The sequence below is a fragment of the Macaca thibetana genome, chromosome 7 (assembly GCF_024542745.1).
Source record: "Macaca thibetana thibetana isolate TM-01 chromosome 7, ASM2454274v1, whole genome shotgun sequence".
NCBI classification, from domain to species: Eukaryota; Metazoa; Chordata; class Mammalia; order Primates; family Cercopithecidae; genus Macaca; species Macaca thibetana.
In genome coordinates, this window is record NC_065584.1 from 161,562,539 (window position 1) to 161,580,921 (window position 18,383).

At 37.4% G+C, this 18,383-nt stretch overlaps 2 protein-coding genes across 12 annotated transcripts in view; one reads left to right on the forward strand and one right to left on the reverse strand.

Moving 5' to 3' along the window:
- Positions 1-18,383, reverse strand: part of SCAPER (S-phase cyclin A associated protein in the ER) — a 571,361-nt gene that overhangs the window by 357,388 nt on the left and 195,590 nt on the right. For all 11 annotated transcript variants that reach the window (XM_050799824.1, XM_050799823.1, XM_050799825.1 and 8 more), the window contains 3 exons: positions 9,406-9,487; positions 7,491-7,643; positions 6,418-6,525 (listed from right to left, as the gene is read on the reverse strand). In XM_050799824.1, the coding sequence (XP_050655781.1) occupies positions 6,418-6,525; positions 7,491-7,643; positions 9,406-9,487 (343 nt within the window). The remainder of the gene's footprint in view (positions 1-6,417; positions 6,526-7,490; positions 7,644-9,405; positions 9,488-18,383) is intronic.
- Positions 1-18,383, forward strand: part of RCN2 (reticulocalbin 2) — a 466,582-nt gene that overhangs the window by 199,915 nt on the left and 248,284 nt on the right. The gene's annotated exons all lie outside the window — the stretch shown is intronic.

Consider the following 18,383-nt stretch of genomic DNA (forward strand, 5'->3'; position numbering starts at 1 on the left):
GGCGTGGTGGTTCATACCTGTAATCCCAGCACTTTGGGAGGCCGAGGTGGGTGGATCACCTGAGGTCAAGAGTTTGAGACCAGCCTGGCTGACATGGTAAAACCCCACCTCCACTAAAAAAAATACAAAAATTAGCCAGTGTGGTGGCAGGCGCCTGTAGTCCCAGCTACCTGGGAGGCTGAGACAGGAGAATTGCTTGAACCCAGGAGGCAGAGGTTGCAGTGAGCCAAGATCAAGCAACTTCACTCCAGCCTGAGCGACGGACCAAGACTCCCATCTTGAAAAAAGAAAAAAAAAAAAAAAAAAAAAAAACGTTTACTTAAATATTTTTCCTCGACCTAATAAGTGGAATCTAAAAATTTTCCTTCAACTAAATAAAGAAGATCAATAAATCAGCCACAGATACAGAGCCACATATTCTCTGCATATCACAGTGTGAAAACTTAGACTATATAAATTAATAATCAGCTATATATGTGTGTGCATTATATACTGAATACATATACATTTACTTACACACACACACACACACATACCCCTATAAAAATTTTCCTATACTATTAAGGAGAAAAATCAAGTCAATGGAAGCTATGCCTTAAAAGAAAGGACAATATGTTTTAAAATCATTTCTCAAATTGTCTTAAACTTACTAACCCTACTGAGGTATTCGATGGGAAAAAAAACTGAAGATTTAATTTAAATTACTTCTAGTTTGCTCATTCGACTTGATTTCCTATTGAAAGGCAAATAAGATGTTTCATAATGTGATTATAAAATGATAGTGAACACTTCTTCTACAAAGGCAAGCAAAGTAAGGAAATAAATGGGTCTATATGGAATTATCTTTTATTTCCCAGACTATCATAATTCTGGGAAACATCTTGCCACTTCTTTTGATCTCATTGCCAGGCACACCCTGGCCGAAACAGTCAGCTTACCTTTCATTAAATACAGTGATGTCTTTATGTTTTTGCTAATTTAAAATTTCTTTATTTTCCTAATTTAAAATTTATTTTCTCTTCAATCACCTAGTTGGCATATATTGTCCACGGAAACTAATAATGCTATTTGTAAAATCACATATGGTTGTAAACATCCAATACATTACAGTTAATTTAAGATCCTTCAGGAAAGTCCTATTCATATCTTTCAGGAGTCAAATGAAAATTATTATTTTTTTCTATAAGTATACAGGGTAACTAAAAGAGTTTGTACAATTTACATGCGTTTGAAGCTAATGGAATCTCACAAACATAGAAATACACTGATTTAAAATGGAAAAAATATCTTTTAAAATTCATTCTACATATACAATTAAATGTACTTCAAGCAACTTCTAGAAAAGATCCTAGCAGCTTCTTTAGATAATGTGAAAACGGGACCACAAAGATATCAAATACTAAAAATAATACTTCATTGATTTATTTAGCAATGCATGTAAAAAGTTAAATTTTAGAATATATTTAAAACTAGTACCCATTTTTGACCTTTAAAAATCACCTTTTTAATCATTTGAATTCTAAGATGAATGAGAAAAAAAATCAAACATAAACGTCAAACATAGTCCCTTTTGTTAAGTCTCAAGAAACACTAGAAAAACTGCCCAAATTACAATAAAAACACAAAACAATAAAGCTTTCTTACTCAGCAGTGACCTATTATGTTGAACAGGCTTAAAACAAAATGTGTCAAAGATCAAGAGTAAGTTATCTGAGATGTTAAGTTCATAAGGTCAAAGGTACAATTTTATTAGGTCAGAGGTAATATAAATAAAATCTTACATGTCAAAGAAGAAAGGTCACAGAAAAGGTGTATATAATATAAAGACATCATAGATGACAAGTAATAACTTTAAGTAGAACAAGTATGTGTACTATAGATACCCTCTACTGATTAAAAAAATGAACTTCCATGATAGTAACAGAAAATAGCCTTTTTATATCACATAATTCATATGCTATATTATACATTTGTTTTCAGGAAGAAGAGGCTATAACCAAGAATAACGACATGAATTAAGTAAGAACTTTAAGAAAATTTAATTCATTCAAACTGAAACAGTACACAAAATGAACACATCATTCAAATCTCAAATCATAATAGCTAAACATAAGACTGCTATGGCTACAAAAATCAGATAATACTGCACATTTTTCTTCCAAAGTGTGTGAATCCTATTATTTGCTTCTAACCTTTTCTCATTGAAATAAAAACATGTGAAATTTATATTTCAGTTTACTTAATACCATATTCCAGAAAAAAATGATTTTTTGTAAATTAAATAATATTTTTAGCTGTTTTATTAATGGAAATTAACTACAAGTAATTTTTTTTTTGATATCGAGTCTCACTCTGTCACCCAGGCTGGAGTGCAATGGCATGAACTCGGCTCACTTGCAACCTCCACCTTCTGGGTTCAAGCAATTCTTCTACCTCAGCCTCCAAAGTAGCTGGGATTACAGGCGTACATCCACACCCAGCTAATTTTTGTATTTTTAGTAGAGACAGCGTTTCACCATGTCAGCCAGGCTGGTCTTGAACTCCTGACCTCAGGTGAGCCACCAGCCTCAGTCTCCCAAAATGCTGGGATTACAGGTATGAGTCACCGCGCCTGGCCGCAAATAATTTTTATAAAGGAAAGAACATCCTTTACAATGGGAATTATTACAAGTAATTGAGGCAATTAAGGTTTTTTTCAAAGTAGAGTACACAAATACGTGACTATAGTTCTAAACAGAAAACTCATGTAGAAAATGGGGGTAATCATAAAAGATTTAAGTAATAAAAAACTCCATACTATTCTCTCTTACAATACTTACACAATTTGAGTAAAAGGCAGAAAATTATCTGAGGTAAACTAGATTATTAGTTCCACATTCCATTTCACTTATATTAAAAGTACTCAGAATTTACAAAGGTGAAATTGAGAGGTCTACTCCAATGATACCTTCAAGCCACTCTGCATAAACTTTTCATTTCGATTCAACTCAATGGAAATTTATAAATAACCTTAACTATATGTCAAGCATTATATCAAACATGAATATGCAGGGCTCAAACACTGGAGACTTAATTCTAGCTACCGTGAACTGGCTTGTACTGGACTAATCTAACGCCAAAAGTTGCACAAAATACACAAAGCGACTATTTGAAAGGAACAAAAGCCAACACAGGACTTGAAAGACTATGATGCCTAAAAAAAGGCAAGCACATAAAATTAGCTGTACATTCATTCTGGATACTTCCTTCAGGGTTTATGCCAATTTCTGGCATGGGAGCATAGTGCCAGCAGAGTAGCAGTCTTAGTGAGCTGAGGAGACAGAATCTGGAGTTTAGAGTCATCAAAGTGGTTAAAACTTGAAAGGCAAAATTCTTCCAAGTTAAAAAATCACAAAAAAAGTGAGCTCAGACTGGGCTATCTTTTTTGGTTCTATATGAATTTTAGAATAGTTTTTTCTAATTCTGTGAAGAATGTCATTGGTAGTTTGATAGGAATAGCACTGAATCTGCAAATTGCTTTGGGCCGTATGCCCATGTTAACAATACTGACTCTTTCTATCCATGAGTGGGGAACATTTTTGCATTTGTTTGCGTTATCTCTGATATTTTTGAGCAGTATTTTGTAATTCTCATCTGTAGAGATCTTTCACCTCCCTGTTTTGTAGCTTTTTTTATTCTTTTTGTAGCTTTTTTATTCTTTTTGTAGCTAATTTGAATGAGACTGAGTTCTTGATTTGGCTCTCAGCTTTGATGTTGTTGCTGTGTAGAAACGCTACTGATTTTTGTACATTCGTTTTGTGTCCTGAAACCTCACTGAAGCTGTTTATCAGATCTAGGAGCTTTTGAGCAGACCCTTTGAGGTTTTCCAGGTATAGAACTGTACAATCTGCAAAGGGAGAGAGTTTCACTTTTTTCATGCTATTTGGATGCCTCTGATTCTTTCTCTTGCCTGATTGCTCTGGCTAGGCCTTCCAGTACTATGCTGAATAGGAGTGGTGAGAGTGGAAATCCTTGGGGAATGCTTCTAGTTTTTGCCCCTCCAGTATGACGTTGGCTGTGGGTTTGTCATAGATGGCTCTTATTGTTTTGAGCTATGTTCCTTCAATTCCTAGTTTGTTGAGGGTTTTTAACATGAAAGGATGTTCCTTTCATCTTTGAAATTGCTGTCCTTTGGATAAGGCTTTTTGTTTTTATATTCTTTGATGCCCTTAAGGGTTTGACTGTAGTATACACTGCGTTCAGTGAACTGGCTTTGTTTCTGGATGACTTCAGCAGTGCTGGACTGCATGGCCCAGGGGAATGAGACCAGGCCCATGGTTTGGAACCTCAAGGTTAAGCACTTGCTGCACTAGAGTGGCTAAGGTGTTCCCTGTCCGCTGGCAACAATACTTCAATGGCAGGCGCTGGCAAAATCACTTCATCAGCACAGTGGTATCAGGTCCAAGTGCACAGGCTAGCAGTCACAGGTTCCGCATGCATGCAATTGCACTTGGTAGGGTGTGAACACGTATTTGCACACTGGTGATGGCAGTGCAGTGGCAAGAGTCCATACCTGCACCAGTGCCAGTAGCAGCGTGGTGGCAAAGTCCATGCAGCTGCCAGAAAGTGGTGGGGAGAGGCTATGGGTAGCTGCGTGCCAGCAGGGGCCCATCTGCAGAAGCTCTCTGATGGTCAGGCAGGGTCTCGTGGGATAGGAGCTATGGTGGCAGCCACCTAGAAGCACCTCGTTTGGGCATCCAAGTCTGCACTGCAAGAAGGCATGGCCAGGCAGGGACCCTGGGAGATGCCATCAGACCAGGGTGCTCAGATCACACCAGCCCTGTTCCACTGTCAAGACAGCACTGCTGTGTGCAGATCTGACAGACAACAATGACCAAAGCCACCTAGGGGAACACAGTGAGACTTGGGGATTGAGCATCTCTGGCTGCCCTCCACAGCAGCTGTTCCTGTGTCAAACCCTCTGGGCTCTTCGCAAGCTGGACTCCAGTCCCTGCCACCTCTCCAAGCAATTCTCCCTGTCAGCTCAAATGTCCGTGGGAGTCATGGGGTCTCCTGCAGCTAGGATTCCAGAGGTCTGTGATGAGAATGGGTCACTCCTTGCTTAGTTAGCCACCTCTTCCTCAGGAGAGAGTCCTGGTGCTCTGCAAAGCCAGGCGGCATTCCCCACTTTCTCCTGCAGCTTCAGCTCAGGGTGGGCCTTCCCTCCCTCTAATCTCAATGCCTTCCTTAGAAGATCTGCTCGGAGCGTGCTAGCCTTCTTGATGGTCTGGTCTCTGGGTGGGAGAGATGCTCTTCCTGGCTGCATCTAGTCAGCCATCTTGGCTCTTCCTGTTTTCCCTTATTTTAACAAGTCGGTAAACCAAATACTATTCAACTACAGATGTGTTCCTGATGGTACATAGGAAGGCACTGACATAAAGCTAAGAAAAATAACTACAGCTTCACATAGACAATAGGGATCAATTTCACAGGCTTAAGTATGAATGTATGAAGTCAGGCACAAAAGAATACATACTGTATGATACCATTTATATGAAATTCAAGGATAGGCAAGAGTAATTAATGATGCAAAAATTCATAGTAGTTAACTTTTGGGGACACAACTAGGAGGGGGCATAAGAGGAACCCAAAGGGTACAACAAATGGTCTATATTATGATCTGGGTGGTTTTATATCAGTTTATACATATGTAAAAATTCATCAGCTATATACTTGAGATTTGTGTTCTTGACTAACGAATGCCATACCTAAAAAAAAAAAAAGTTAAATATACACATGCACCTACATAAAGGGACCTGCCCTCAAAGAACCCACAAAAACTTTTCCTGGATGGCTTAAGAGTTGCTTAACAAATATGAATTTCTTATTCTTGAGTAGTTTTAAAAATTTACTATAATAAACAGGACAGCAAATTCACAGATTATCTAGCTATGTCATCCAAGTTTCAAAAAGAGTTAAATGAAAAATATTCATATATATATTTATACAAATCTAAATTCCATGTTGACAATAATTATGTGTGAAGAAATAATGAATTTCCAAAAGCTTCTCAATGGTATACTGATGCAAAATTATCCTCTTAAGTGAAATTTATGTGGTTAACTGTTTTCGAAGAAATGTGGCATGTCACTGAGTAATTATTTTCCTGCATTATTAAAATATCAATATACCATAACCTTTCCTTATACTGAAATTATGTAAATAACAGCATTAAATTCTTGTTTCTATCTTTCTTGTTAAATTAATATATACACTAAAATAATGACACATTTGTACACTATATTATAGTAGCTATTAAGTGCTAAATTTAGTTTTAAATAATCATAGAAATAAATACAAACATGGAATTTTTTATAATAAAACAGCACATATTGGGTACTCAATAAACAACTGTAAATGAACAAAAATAAAGTTTACCACTTCTTCATCTGAAAGTTCACGCCCCTGGATGCTGCTATTCTCTCTCACAGCTTGCTGGTGTTTTCTCCCTTTAACATGGCTAAAAAGATATACCTCCGAAGAGATCTAAAAGCATAAAATCAAAGCAATGTAATCAATGTAACATTATATGAATTTTAAACACTACACATTCAGTCCAGTATATGATATGTGAGTTGAGATCCACCTAGTATTTACATATTAGTCTTAAAAATAGTTTCCTCAAACATAATTCTGAGAATCCTCTAGAAGACAAATGGTTAAAAAAAAGACTCAGGAGGCTGAGGCAGGAGAACCGGGAGGAACCCGGGAGGCGGAGGTTGCAGTGAGCCAAGATCGCGCCACTGCAATCCAGCCTGGGTGACAAAGCGATACTTGTCTCCAAAAAAAAAAAGACATGCTATAGTCAGCCTAAGAGGAAATTATTTCCTCTAAGTTTGAAGATTCAAGTCTCAGCAGTGAAAATGTTGTTTTCTTTTTTTAGACCTAATACCCCAAAAATACTGACTTGGGCTATCACATTAAGCAGGTAATCATCCATTTTAATAGTAACTATATTCTTTAGCACTTTTACTGCTATTCCGAAATGCTGATGTTTCATTCAGAATCATGAAAGAAATCCAGGTCACTCAGCAGATGCCTTAGCATGAGTTTTATTTTATTTTTTGAAACAGAGTCTTGCTTTGTCGCCCAGGCTGGAGTGCAGTGGCACAATCTTGGCTCACTGCAACCTCCGCCTCCTGGGTTCAAAGGATTCTCATGCCTCAGCCTCCTGAGTACCTGGGATTATAGACATGCACCGCCATGCCCAGCTAATTTTTTGTATTTTCAGTAGAGACGGGGTTTCACCATGTTGGCAAGGCTGGTTTTGAACTCCTGGCCTCAAATGATCCGCCCACCTTGGACTCCTAAAGTGCTGAAATTACAGGCGTGAGTTGCCACATCTCTCCTGCCTTAGCATAAGTTTTAAAAGACTGGAAGAATATATTTCCATGGTTTCATAAACTTTAGAAGTAAACTGTATCATTACAATATTGATAATAACAACTTACCAGCACATTGCAGAGAGAACACTGCTTCTTTCTTTCATAAGGGGTCAGTTTGGGGGCATAATCAGTATTTGCATGTCGCCCACTGCTTAGCTCAGCAGCTTTTTCTTTTCTTTGTTCAATCTGTTCCATGTGCCTTCGAATACTTTCATCATGCTGTAGATGAAGTCAAAGTGCAAGAATTTCAAAAATTATTCAAATTATGGTGAGAACTCGGAAAAATATATTTCCATTAAAACTTCAAAAATTATAGGAGAATGTCGTTTGTATGGCAACTTACACACTGAAGACAAAGCTTTACAGAAAGCCCTTTAATATCACCCACATGAACAGTAATGTTTATTAAAGTGTGCTCCAGGATAGATATTAATAGGTGTTTTACAGAACAGGTTCCATGGTCAAATAAATTTGAAAAACAGTAAACTAAATCTAAACAGGTTTTTAATGTAGAACTTTACAGAACTTCCAGTACATCACTGTGATCTATAACTCAATACACCTAGCTTTTAGTAGGCATCAACTTACAAATTATTTGCCAATAACATATTTTTGAGAACCACTTCCTGGAACCCACCATGGGAAATGTTAACCTATAGGTAAAGCACATGCTTATCCATACAGCAAGCAAGGCCCATCATGACCAATCCTATAACCTACTCCATTTTTATACCTCCAGTGACAATCCTGGGGGGAAAATACTATTTCAGACCTTTGTCCTTACACTCATCTATTTCAATATGGCTAGGATGGCATCCCACCTACCTATCTATTTTACTCATCCTCCTTTCAAGATCCAGCTCAGGAAGTGTTCTTTAAAAATCACTTCCCTGACCTCTGACACTCCTCATGTTAGACTAAGTGTCCTCTTCTGTGCTTCCACAGCATTTCATGTATGCCTCTCTCTATGTGGAAGTTATGTACTTAGTACCTGAGTTTAAAGTAAATGAAGAGTTTCTTAAAAATCAGAACGATGCCTTATCTCTGCATTCCCCTGCCTACCACAAGGCTCAATAAATACCTGCTACAATAAATTTAAATGAATGATAAATTTCTAGGACTATACAAATAGTAAAATACGGTCTTCTAACTTAAGGGTTTTACTATCCCTGTGAGGAGCCAGCATGTAAATAACTGTGACATAATATGAAACATTCATACTGTTAGAGACTGCCTACAGGTTGTAGTAATACTAAAAATTTTCTAGAAAGTATCAGTTTATCATAATCTCCCAAGCTATGATTATGCAATTCATAAGCACTGAAATCAAGTGAAGCAAATCATAAGAAACATCTTTTAATTTACTTTTGAGTGATTAAAACCTATGAATATAAGAAGCCTACCAGTAATGCCTTCAAGTCATTAACAAATTGCTGGCCGGGCGTGGTGGCTCAAGCCTGTAATCCCAGCACTTTGGGAGGCCGAGACGGGCGGATCATGAGATTAGGAGATCGAGACCATCCTGGCTAACACGGTGAAACCCCGTTTCTACTAAAAAATACAAAAAACTAGCCGGGCGATGTGGTGGGCGCCTGTAGTCTCAGCTACTCGGGAGGCTGAGGCAGGAGAATGGCGTAAACCCGGGAGGCGGAGCTTGCAGTGAGCTGAGATCCGGCCACTGCACTCCAGCCTGGGCGACAGAGCGAGACTCCGTCTCAAAAAAAAAAAAAAAAAAAATTACTTAGGAAAAACAGGAAATGTTAAATAAACTTCCTTAAATTTTTTTCCTCAATGGCTCTACCATATCAAAGTAAACTTAGTTTCCTGATATTGAGTTAGAATGATCATAGTGAAATCATATAAGCTTTGCTGTGCAAAGATTTAGAATACAAATTAATTCAATTTTTGCTCTACAAAATGTTGATCTCATGCTACACTGCAAGCCCTAAAATTTCAGTTTAAAAATATGTAATATCCTTACCTTGAGCTGAATTTTTTTCTGTAACTCTTCCATAGCTTCTTGTTGAGCAGCTGTGAGTGCTGCCAATCGTTCTTCCCTGTCTCTGTAAGAAGACAGTAAAAATTATAAACTCAACTGCTTAAAGTAACAAATCTCATGAGGCTCAAAAATACAATTAGGACACATAGGCTTATATAGTCTAAAGGGCTATTATTTTTTAAAAAAATATTCTTCTTAGAGTGCCTACTAAATCCCAGGTATATTGCTAATTAAACGTTTGGGAAACAATAGAGATTATCAGTTATGAAATGGACTTCAGGACCCAGGCATGGGTTTAAATATTAGCTCAAAGACTGTCATTTGAATATGGCTGTTGAAAACTATATTTATCTCTATTCCCTTCCAAAAACACAATTAAACCACAAAAAAGAATAGAAAAGGCATAAACTCACAAAAACAAAGAAGAGGAAATAATCACAAAAAATGGACATCAATATTTCAAAAGCTGAGAAGCAATCCTGAGAAAGCTGAAATCTAAGCTTTCAGAGGGAAACTAATAAGCAAGGTGACTCTACTAGCAAAATTCCATTAAGAGTTCAGAAATTGAAAAAAACTATTCACTTATGAAGGAAGGGATAAAGGTTGAGGATAAAAATAAGCAGACTCGGAAAGCCTTAAAATACAGCAGGTCTCCAAATCTCCCCACGCCAGCAGAAGATGAAGAGATTACTCCCTAGAGGGGCTGAACAAAAGGACCTGCATTCAGGACAGAAGGCAAATTGGAGGTGAGATAATACACTGAAAACAGGAAGTTTAAGTGAAAATCTACATACTGAAATGGTGAGACAAGTAGCATCCTTCTATTTTAATTCATACAGCATGCATAGCCAGCTTTCCTCACCACTCCCCTCATGTATCCCAGAATTTAAAGTATAATAAATTAGAATAAATAAATAAAAAGAAACAAACTGTTAACACACACACACACAATGTATAAATATATTTTCTCTTTTATTATCTTAGTTCTTTTAAAAATATAGAACTGTATAAAGAAATAATTTATAAGATTAATGTTTCATTTATGACATTTATATGTAAGATATGTGAAAATAGTAACGCAAGGGGAAGAATGAAAGAGGAGGCCAGAACTTTGGTACAAAGTTGTTCTATTTTAACAAAATTAATTTAGTTTTATCCTAAAGTAGAATATAAGTCAAGATGAATACTATAATCCAAAAAGCAACTATTAAAGTAACTAAAATAATATAATTTTTAAATAATGAAGAAAATAATACAACAAAAAGTGGTTTAATAAAAACAAAAGGTAAAGGAGAACAAAAAAGACTTGAGACATATAGAAAACAAGTATCAAAATGGCGGACATAAATTCAGTCATACCAAAAATTACATCAAATGAGAATTGACTAAACATTCCAATCAAAAGGCAGAAATTAGCAAACCAGATAGAAAAGTAAAACCCAACTATGTACAGCCTACAAGAGACAGATATGAGATACAAAAACACAAAAAGGATGAGGGTATAAGAACAGAAGACATACCATGTAAATAGTAGCTAATTTTTGTATTTTTAGTAGAGATGGGGTTTCACCATGTTGGCCAGGATGGTCTCGATCTCTTGACCTCATGATCCACCCACCTTGGCCTCCCAAAGTGCTGGGATTACAGACGTGAGCCACTGCGCCCGGCCAAGAACTTTATAATAAATGAGATCACTTAAGATGAAAAAGACAAATTCCTAGGAAGACATGAATTATCAAAGCTGATTCCAGCAGATATAGAAAAATCTCAATAGACCAAAAACAAGGGGAAAAAAACTTAACTGGTAATTTAAAATCTTCCCACAAAGAAAAACCCAAGCCCTGATGGCTTTACTGGTAAACTCACCCAAACATTTAGAAAGAAATAATACCAATCCTATGGAAATGGTTTCTCAAATAGAGCGGGAAAGAATACTTCCCCTTACATTCCGTAAGGCCAGAATCGCCATAACACAAAAGCCAGACGAAAACATCACAAGAAAACTACAGATAAATACCCCTCATGAACATGCCCTTGGCAAGAAGCCAACAACATATAAAAACTATTACATATCATGACAAAGCAGGAATTAACCCAGGAATACAAGGTTATTTTAATATGCAAAAATTAATGTAACATACCATATTAATAAAATAAAGAGTAAAACCCATAGTCATCTTAATGGACCCACAAAAAGAAGGATTTCACCAAATTCAAAGTCCATTCATGTTAAAAGCTCTCAACAAACTAGAAATAGAAAGAAACTTCCTCAATCTATAAACTTTATCAAAAATCTACAGCAAAGATCATACATAGTGGTGAAAGACCAAATGCTTTCCCACTAAGATTGAGGACAAAACAGGGACACCCAATATCACAACTTCCACTGAACATTAAATACAAGGAGTGAACCAGTGCAAGAGGGCAAAAAGAAAAAAAATAAATTAAAGGCATCCACATTAGAAATAAAGAACTAAAACAAACTTTATTCACAGATGCCATGAGCCTTTATGTATAAAAAGTACTAAAGAATAAAAATAATAATAATAAAAAAACTACCCAAACTAATACAGACAGTCCCCAACTTATAATCATTCAATTTACAGCTTTTTGACTTTATGATGAGTTTATAAGGACTTAACTCCATCATAAGTTGAGGAACATCTGTAAGCAAGTTTAACAAGGTCATAAAAAACACAGTTGTAGAATGAAATAAATTAAAATCTACTGTATTTCCATATACTAGCAAGAAAAATCCAAAAATGAACCAAAGAAAACAATTCCATTTACAGCAGCTTTAAAGAGTACTTAGGAATAAATTTTAAAAAGAATTGCAAGACCTATATGCAAAAAACTACAAAACCTTGTTGTCAGAAATTAAAGGAGATCTAAACAGAGAGAAACATCACATTCATGGACTGTAATATACAATAATGTAAAGATGTCAATCTCCCTAAACTGACCTATAGATTCAATACACTTCCTATCAGAATCCTGCAAGCTATCTTGCAGAAACTGATAAGCTGAACCTAAAATTTATATGGAAAGGCAACTTTGAAAAAGAACAATGAAGTTGGAGAATTTATACTAATTTCAAAATATGCTATAAAACTGTATAGTTTTATAAGACTAAACTAGGAAGAAGTTGAATCCCTGAATAGACCAATAACAGGCTCTGAAATTGAGGCAATAATTAATAGCCTACCAACCAAAAAAGTCCAGGACCAGACAGATTCACAGCCGAATTCTACTACAGGTACAAAGAGGAGCTGGTACCATTCCTTCTGAAACTATACCAATCAACAGAAAAAGAGGGAATCCTCCCTAACTCATTTTATGAGGCCAGCATCATCCTGATACCAAAGTCAGGCAGAGACACAACAAAAAAAGAGAATTTTAGACCAATCTCGATGAAGAACATTCATGCAAAAATCCTCAATAAAATACTGGCAAACCAAATCCAGCACTACATCAAAAAGCTTATTCACCACGATAAAGTGGGCTTCATCTCTGGGATGCAAGGCTGGTTCAACATACGCAAATCAATAAACGTAATCCAGCATATAAACAGAACCAAAAGATAAAAACCACATGATTATCTCAATAGATGCAGAAAAGGCCTTTGACAAAATTCAACAGCACTTCATGCTAAAAACGCTCAATAAATTCGATACTGATGGAACGTATCTCAAAATAATAAGAGCTATTTATGACAAACTCACAGCCAATATCTCACTGAATGAGTAAAAACTAGAAGCATTCCCTTTGAAAACTGGCACAAGACAGGGATGCCCTCTCTCACCACTCCTATTCAACATAGTGTTGGAAGTTGTGGCCAGGGCAATCAGGCAGGAGAAAGAAATAAAGGGTATTCAATTAGGAAAAGACAAATTCAAATTATCCCTGTTTGCAGATGACATGATTGTATATTTAGAAAACTCCATCGTCTCAGCCCAAAATCTCCTTAAGCTGATAAGCAACTTCAGCAAAGTCTCAGGATACAAAATCAATGTGTGAAAATCACAAGCATTCCTATACTCCAATAACAGACAAACAGAGTCAAATCATGAGTGAACTCCCATTCACAATTGCTTCAAAGAGAATAAAATACCTAGGAATCCAACTTATAGGGGATGTGAAGGACCTCTTCAAGGAAAACTACAAACCACTGCTCAACAAAATAAAAGAAGACACAAACAAGTGGATAAACATTCCATGCTCATGGATAGGAAGAATCAGTATTGTGAAACTGGACATACTGCCCAAAGTAATTTATAGATTCAATGCCATCCCCATCAAGCTACCAATGACTTTCTTCACAGAATTGGAAAAAACTGCTTTAAAGTTCATATGGAACCAAAAAAGACCCCGCATCTCCAAGACAATCCTAAGTCAAAAGAACAAAGCTGGAGGCATCACGCTACCTGACTTCAAACTGTACTACAAGGCTACAGTAACCAAAACAGCATAGTACTGGTACCAAAACAGAGATATTGACCAACAGAACAGAACGGAACCCTTAGAAATAATACCACACATCTACAAACATGTGATCTTTGACAAACCTGACAAAAACAAGAAATGGGGAAAGGATTTCCTATTTAATAAATGGTGCTGGGAAAACTGGCTAGCCATATGTAGAAAGCTGAAACTGGATCCCTTCCTTACACCTTATACAAAAATTAATTCAAGATGCATTAAAGACTTAAACATCAGACCTAAAACCATAAAAACCCTAGAAGAAAACCTAGGCAATACCATTCAGGACACAGGCATGGGCAAGGACTTCATGTCTAAAACACCAAAAGCAACAGCAACAAAAGCCAAATTGAGATGGGATCTAATTAAACTAAAGAGCTTCTGCATAGCAAAAGAAACTACCATCAGACTCAACAGACAACCTACAGAATGGGATACCCGTCAGACAAAGGGCTAATATCCAGAATCTACAAAGAACTCAAATGAATTTACAAGAAAAAATCAAACAACCCCATCGAAAAGTGGGCAAAGGATATGAACAGATACTTCTCAAAAGACGACATTTATGCAGTGAACAGACACATGAAAAAATGCACATCATCACTGGTCATCAGAGAAATGCACATCAAAACCACAATGAGATACCATCTCACACCAGTTAGAATGGCAATCATTAAAAAGTCAGGAAACAACAGGTGCTGGAGAGGATGTGGAGAAATAGGAACACTTTTACACTGTTGGTGGGACTGTAAACTAGTTCAACCATTGTGGAAGACAGTGTGGCGATTCCTCAAGGATCTAGAACTAGAAATACCATTTGAACCAGCAATCCCATTACTGGATATATACCCAAGCGGTTATAAGTCATGCTACTATAAAGACATATGCACATGTATGTTTATTCCGGCACTATTCACAATAGCAAAGACTTGGAACCAACCTAAATATCCATCAATGATAGACTGGATTAAGAAAATGTGGCACATATACACCATGGAATACTACACAGTCATAAAAAAGGATGAGTTCATATCCTTTGTAGGGACATGGATTCAGCTGGAAACAATCATTCTGAGCAAACTACCACAAGGACAGAAAACCAAACACCGCATGTTCTCACTCATAGCTGGGAACTGAACAATGAGAACACTTGGACACAGGGTGGGGAACATCACACACCAGGGCCTGTCATGGGGTAGAGGGAGGGGGGAGAGATAGCATTAGGAGATACACCTAATGTAAATGACCAGTTAATGGGTACAGCACACCAACATGGCACGTGTGTGTGTGTAACAAACCTGCACATTGTGCACATGTATCCTAGAAAAAAAATTTAAAAAAAGAAAAATCAATCAACTAATTACCATATTAACAGATTAAAGGAGAAATTTTATAGAATTATTTCCATATTTTAAAAAAAACACCAAAGCACTTGAAAAACTCAACATCCACCCAGTAGCATAACATCCCCCAGCTGAACTGCTGCTATACCCTACCACATAGGGCCAAGTTACTGCAGAAGTGTTGAATTCTAGATGCTAGTGCACCTTCCCCTTAAAACTGAACTGAAGTGGGTTCCCACTAATTGGAGACCTCACGCCTCTAGCACACAGAAACAGTTGACATCTCCCCCAGCCCACATACACTGCCGCCCCCGCCCCCCACCCCCCCCCCTGCCAATACCACTGGTGAGACATCACCTCACACTTCCAGGAGCTTTGAGCCTCTGGCATACCAAAGTAGTTGCACCCCCAGCACCACAGCTGATGCAGTACCCCCCCCCCCCCACCCCAGGGATCCAAAGACTCTACTGACCCAAGTAGTTATGCCTTCTGGGGCTGACCAGATATGGCAACTTGACTTCCAGGGATTCAGAACCACGACTGAGCTGTGTTCTAGGCCAAAGAGACACAGTGCCCCATCTACCGAAAACTGGACGAGTCCCCCTACATTCCAATCTGCTGAGGCACCCTACCTCTCCAAGGAGTGGTCATTGCTGCATTGTTTCCTACCCCAAAGGGCCCAAGATACAGCTGTATCTTGCCATTCCTGGGTCCTTGTTGCCACTGGACCCAGCCTCATAGAGCCTAGGCTATTATATCAAGCCAGGGTCCTAAGTGACCACTGTATACCATGCTCCTCATCACCCAGAGCCTGAGCTACCATGTTACACAGTTGGTTCTGGATGCCAAATGGTGACTCTTCACTGCTCCCCAGGGATTGAGTCTCCAGATACACCTTCTTCCCCAGAATCATGCCAGTGTCCCCTCCAAGGTCAGAAGCATGGCAACATCCCAGCCCCCTGGGCCCAAGCTGCTGGGGTATGCCCCACAGCAACAAACCCTGTGTAGTGGGAGAACTGAATCCACTCATGCCTTGGAGAGAGAACCTATGCCTGAAGTCCCAGGTGCTCCAGTAGTTTCACAGGACCCTAAGCCCAGGAATTTGGCTCCACAGCTGCTCTGAGCCCCTGTGCCCTGCAACCCAGTGCTGCTGTGGCTGCCTGTGTGCAATGTCAGACCTGTTACCAAAAGAGATCCCCTCAATGAAGATTCCCTACTTTGGGGAAAACAAGAACAGGAAGACCCCTACAACCTTTGCCCTAATAACCTCAGCAGCCATCATCACTGATACAGACTCCTACAGTCTAGACCACTGAGGCACTCACAGTGTGCACTCACATTGATCACAACTAAGAAGCTACATGACAACTACACCACTGCACCCACACAGAAGCAGAGCCACTGTGTCCTATACCCAAGCAGTATTCCCAGGCCCATCTTCAGGTGAAAGTCTTCCCCTTCCCACTCTGTAAAGTTGGAAAGATATGACTGCACTATCAGATGTACAAACAAGGCAGGGTCATAAGAAACATGAAAAGGCAAGGAAATATGAAACCACTAAAAAGAACACAGTAACTCTCCAGTAACTGACCCCAAAGAAACAGAAATCTACAAATTCTCTAAAAAGTAATTCAAAATAATGAACTAAGGAAACTCAGTGAAACATAAGAGAATAAAAACAGACCATTCGATGAAACTAGAAAACTAAACCATGATCTGAATGAGAAATTCAATAAAAGAGATACTTTTAAAAATCTAAATAAAAACCTTAGAACTGAAGAATTCAATGAAATAAAAAAATACCACAGAGGGTTCAACAGCAGACTACATCAAGCCTGAAGGCTTCTGAACTGACTCAGAAGAGAAGAAAAAGGAAAAAGAATGAAGAGAGCCTATGGGATACCACTAAGCAAACAAATATTCACATTGTAGGAATTCCAAAGAGGGAAAAAACAGAAAAGGCTTATATAAATAAAATAATTGGTAAAAAAAACTTCCTAAATCTTGGGACTTAGGAAGACACAGATATTTACATACAAGTCAATGAAACTCAAAGATCCTCAGATAAACTTTAGAAGGTTCTCTCCAAGGTACATTATAATCAAACTGTCAAAACTGAAAAGACAATGAAATAATTTTAAAAATAGCAAGAAAAAACTATCAAGTCACATATAAGGGGATGTCCATCAGAGTATCATTGAACTTTTCTGTAGAAACCTTGCAAGCCTGGGGAATGGGATGACATATTCAAGATGATGAAAGGGGGAAAAAAAAATCTGCCGGCTAAGAATACTATACCAAGGAAAACTATCCTTCAGAAATGAAGGAGAAATAAAGTCTTTCCCAGACAAATAAAGTTGAAGTAATTCACTGACACTAGACCTGTGTTACAAGAAATGCTTATTCAAGCAGAAAGAAAATTATAATAATTACCACCATGAATACATGTAAAGTATAAAACTCACTGGTAGACATAAATAGTTAGTCAAATCAGAATACTGTGAAACTGTAAGTGTGGTATGTAAGCCACACATATCTCTATTATGAAGGTTAAAAGTCAAAATAGTCAAAAGTAACAAAAACTACAATAAGTTTTTAAGGAATACATAATATAAAAAGGCAACTATTGTGACATCAAAAACATGACTTTTGGGGTGGACAGTAAAAGTCTAGTTTTTGTATGTGCCAGAAATTAACTTAAAACAGTTGATAACAGTTATCAACTTAAAACAGTTGATAACAACTTAACAGTTGTTAAGTATAACAGTATAAGATGTTTTGTATAAGCTCATAGTAACCACAAAACAAGAAACTATAGCAAATATACAAATAATAAAGAGATCATTATTTAATGATAAAGGGGTCAGTTCATCAATGGGACGTAACAATTGTAAACTTACATGCACCTAACATTGGAGCACTAAAACTATAAAGCAAATATTAACGAACATGAAGGGAAAAATAGATAGCAATATAATAATAGTAGGGGACTTCAATACCCCACTGTCAACAATAGATAAACTAGAGAGAAAATAAATACTAGACTTAATTGTACTTTGACCAAATGGACCTCATATACACAGGTAGAACATCCCATCAAAAGCAATACATTTTTTTCTAGTCCACATAAATCATTAT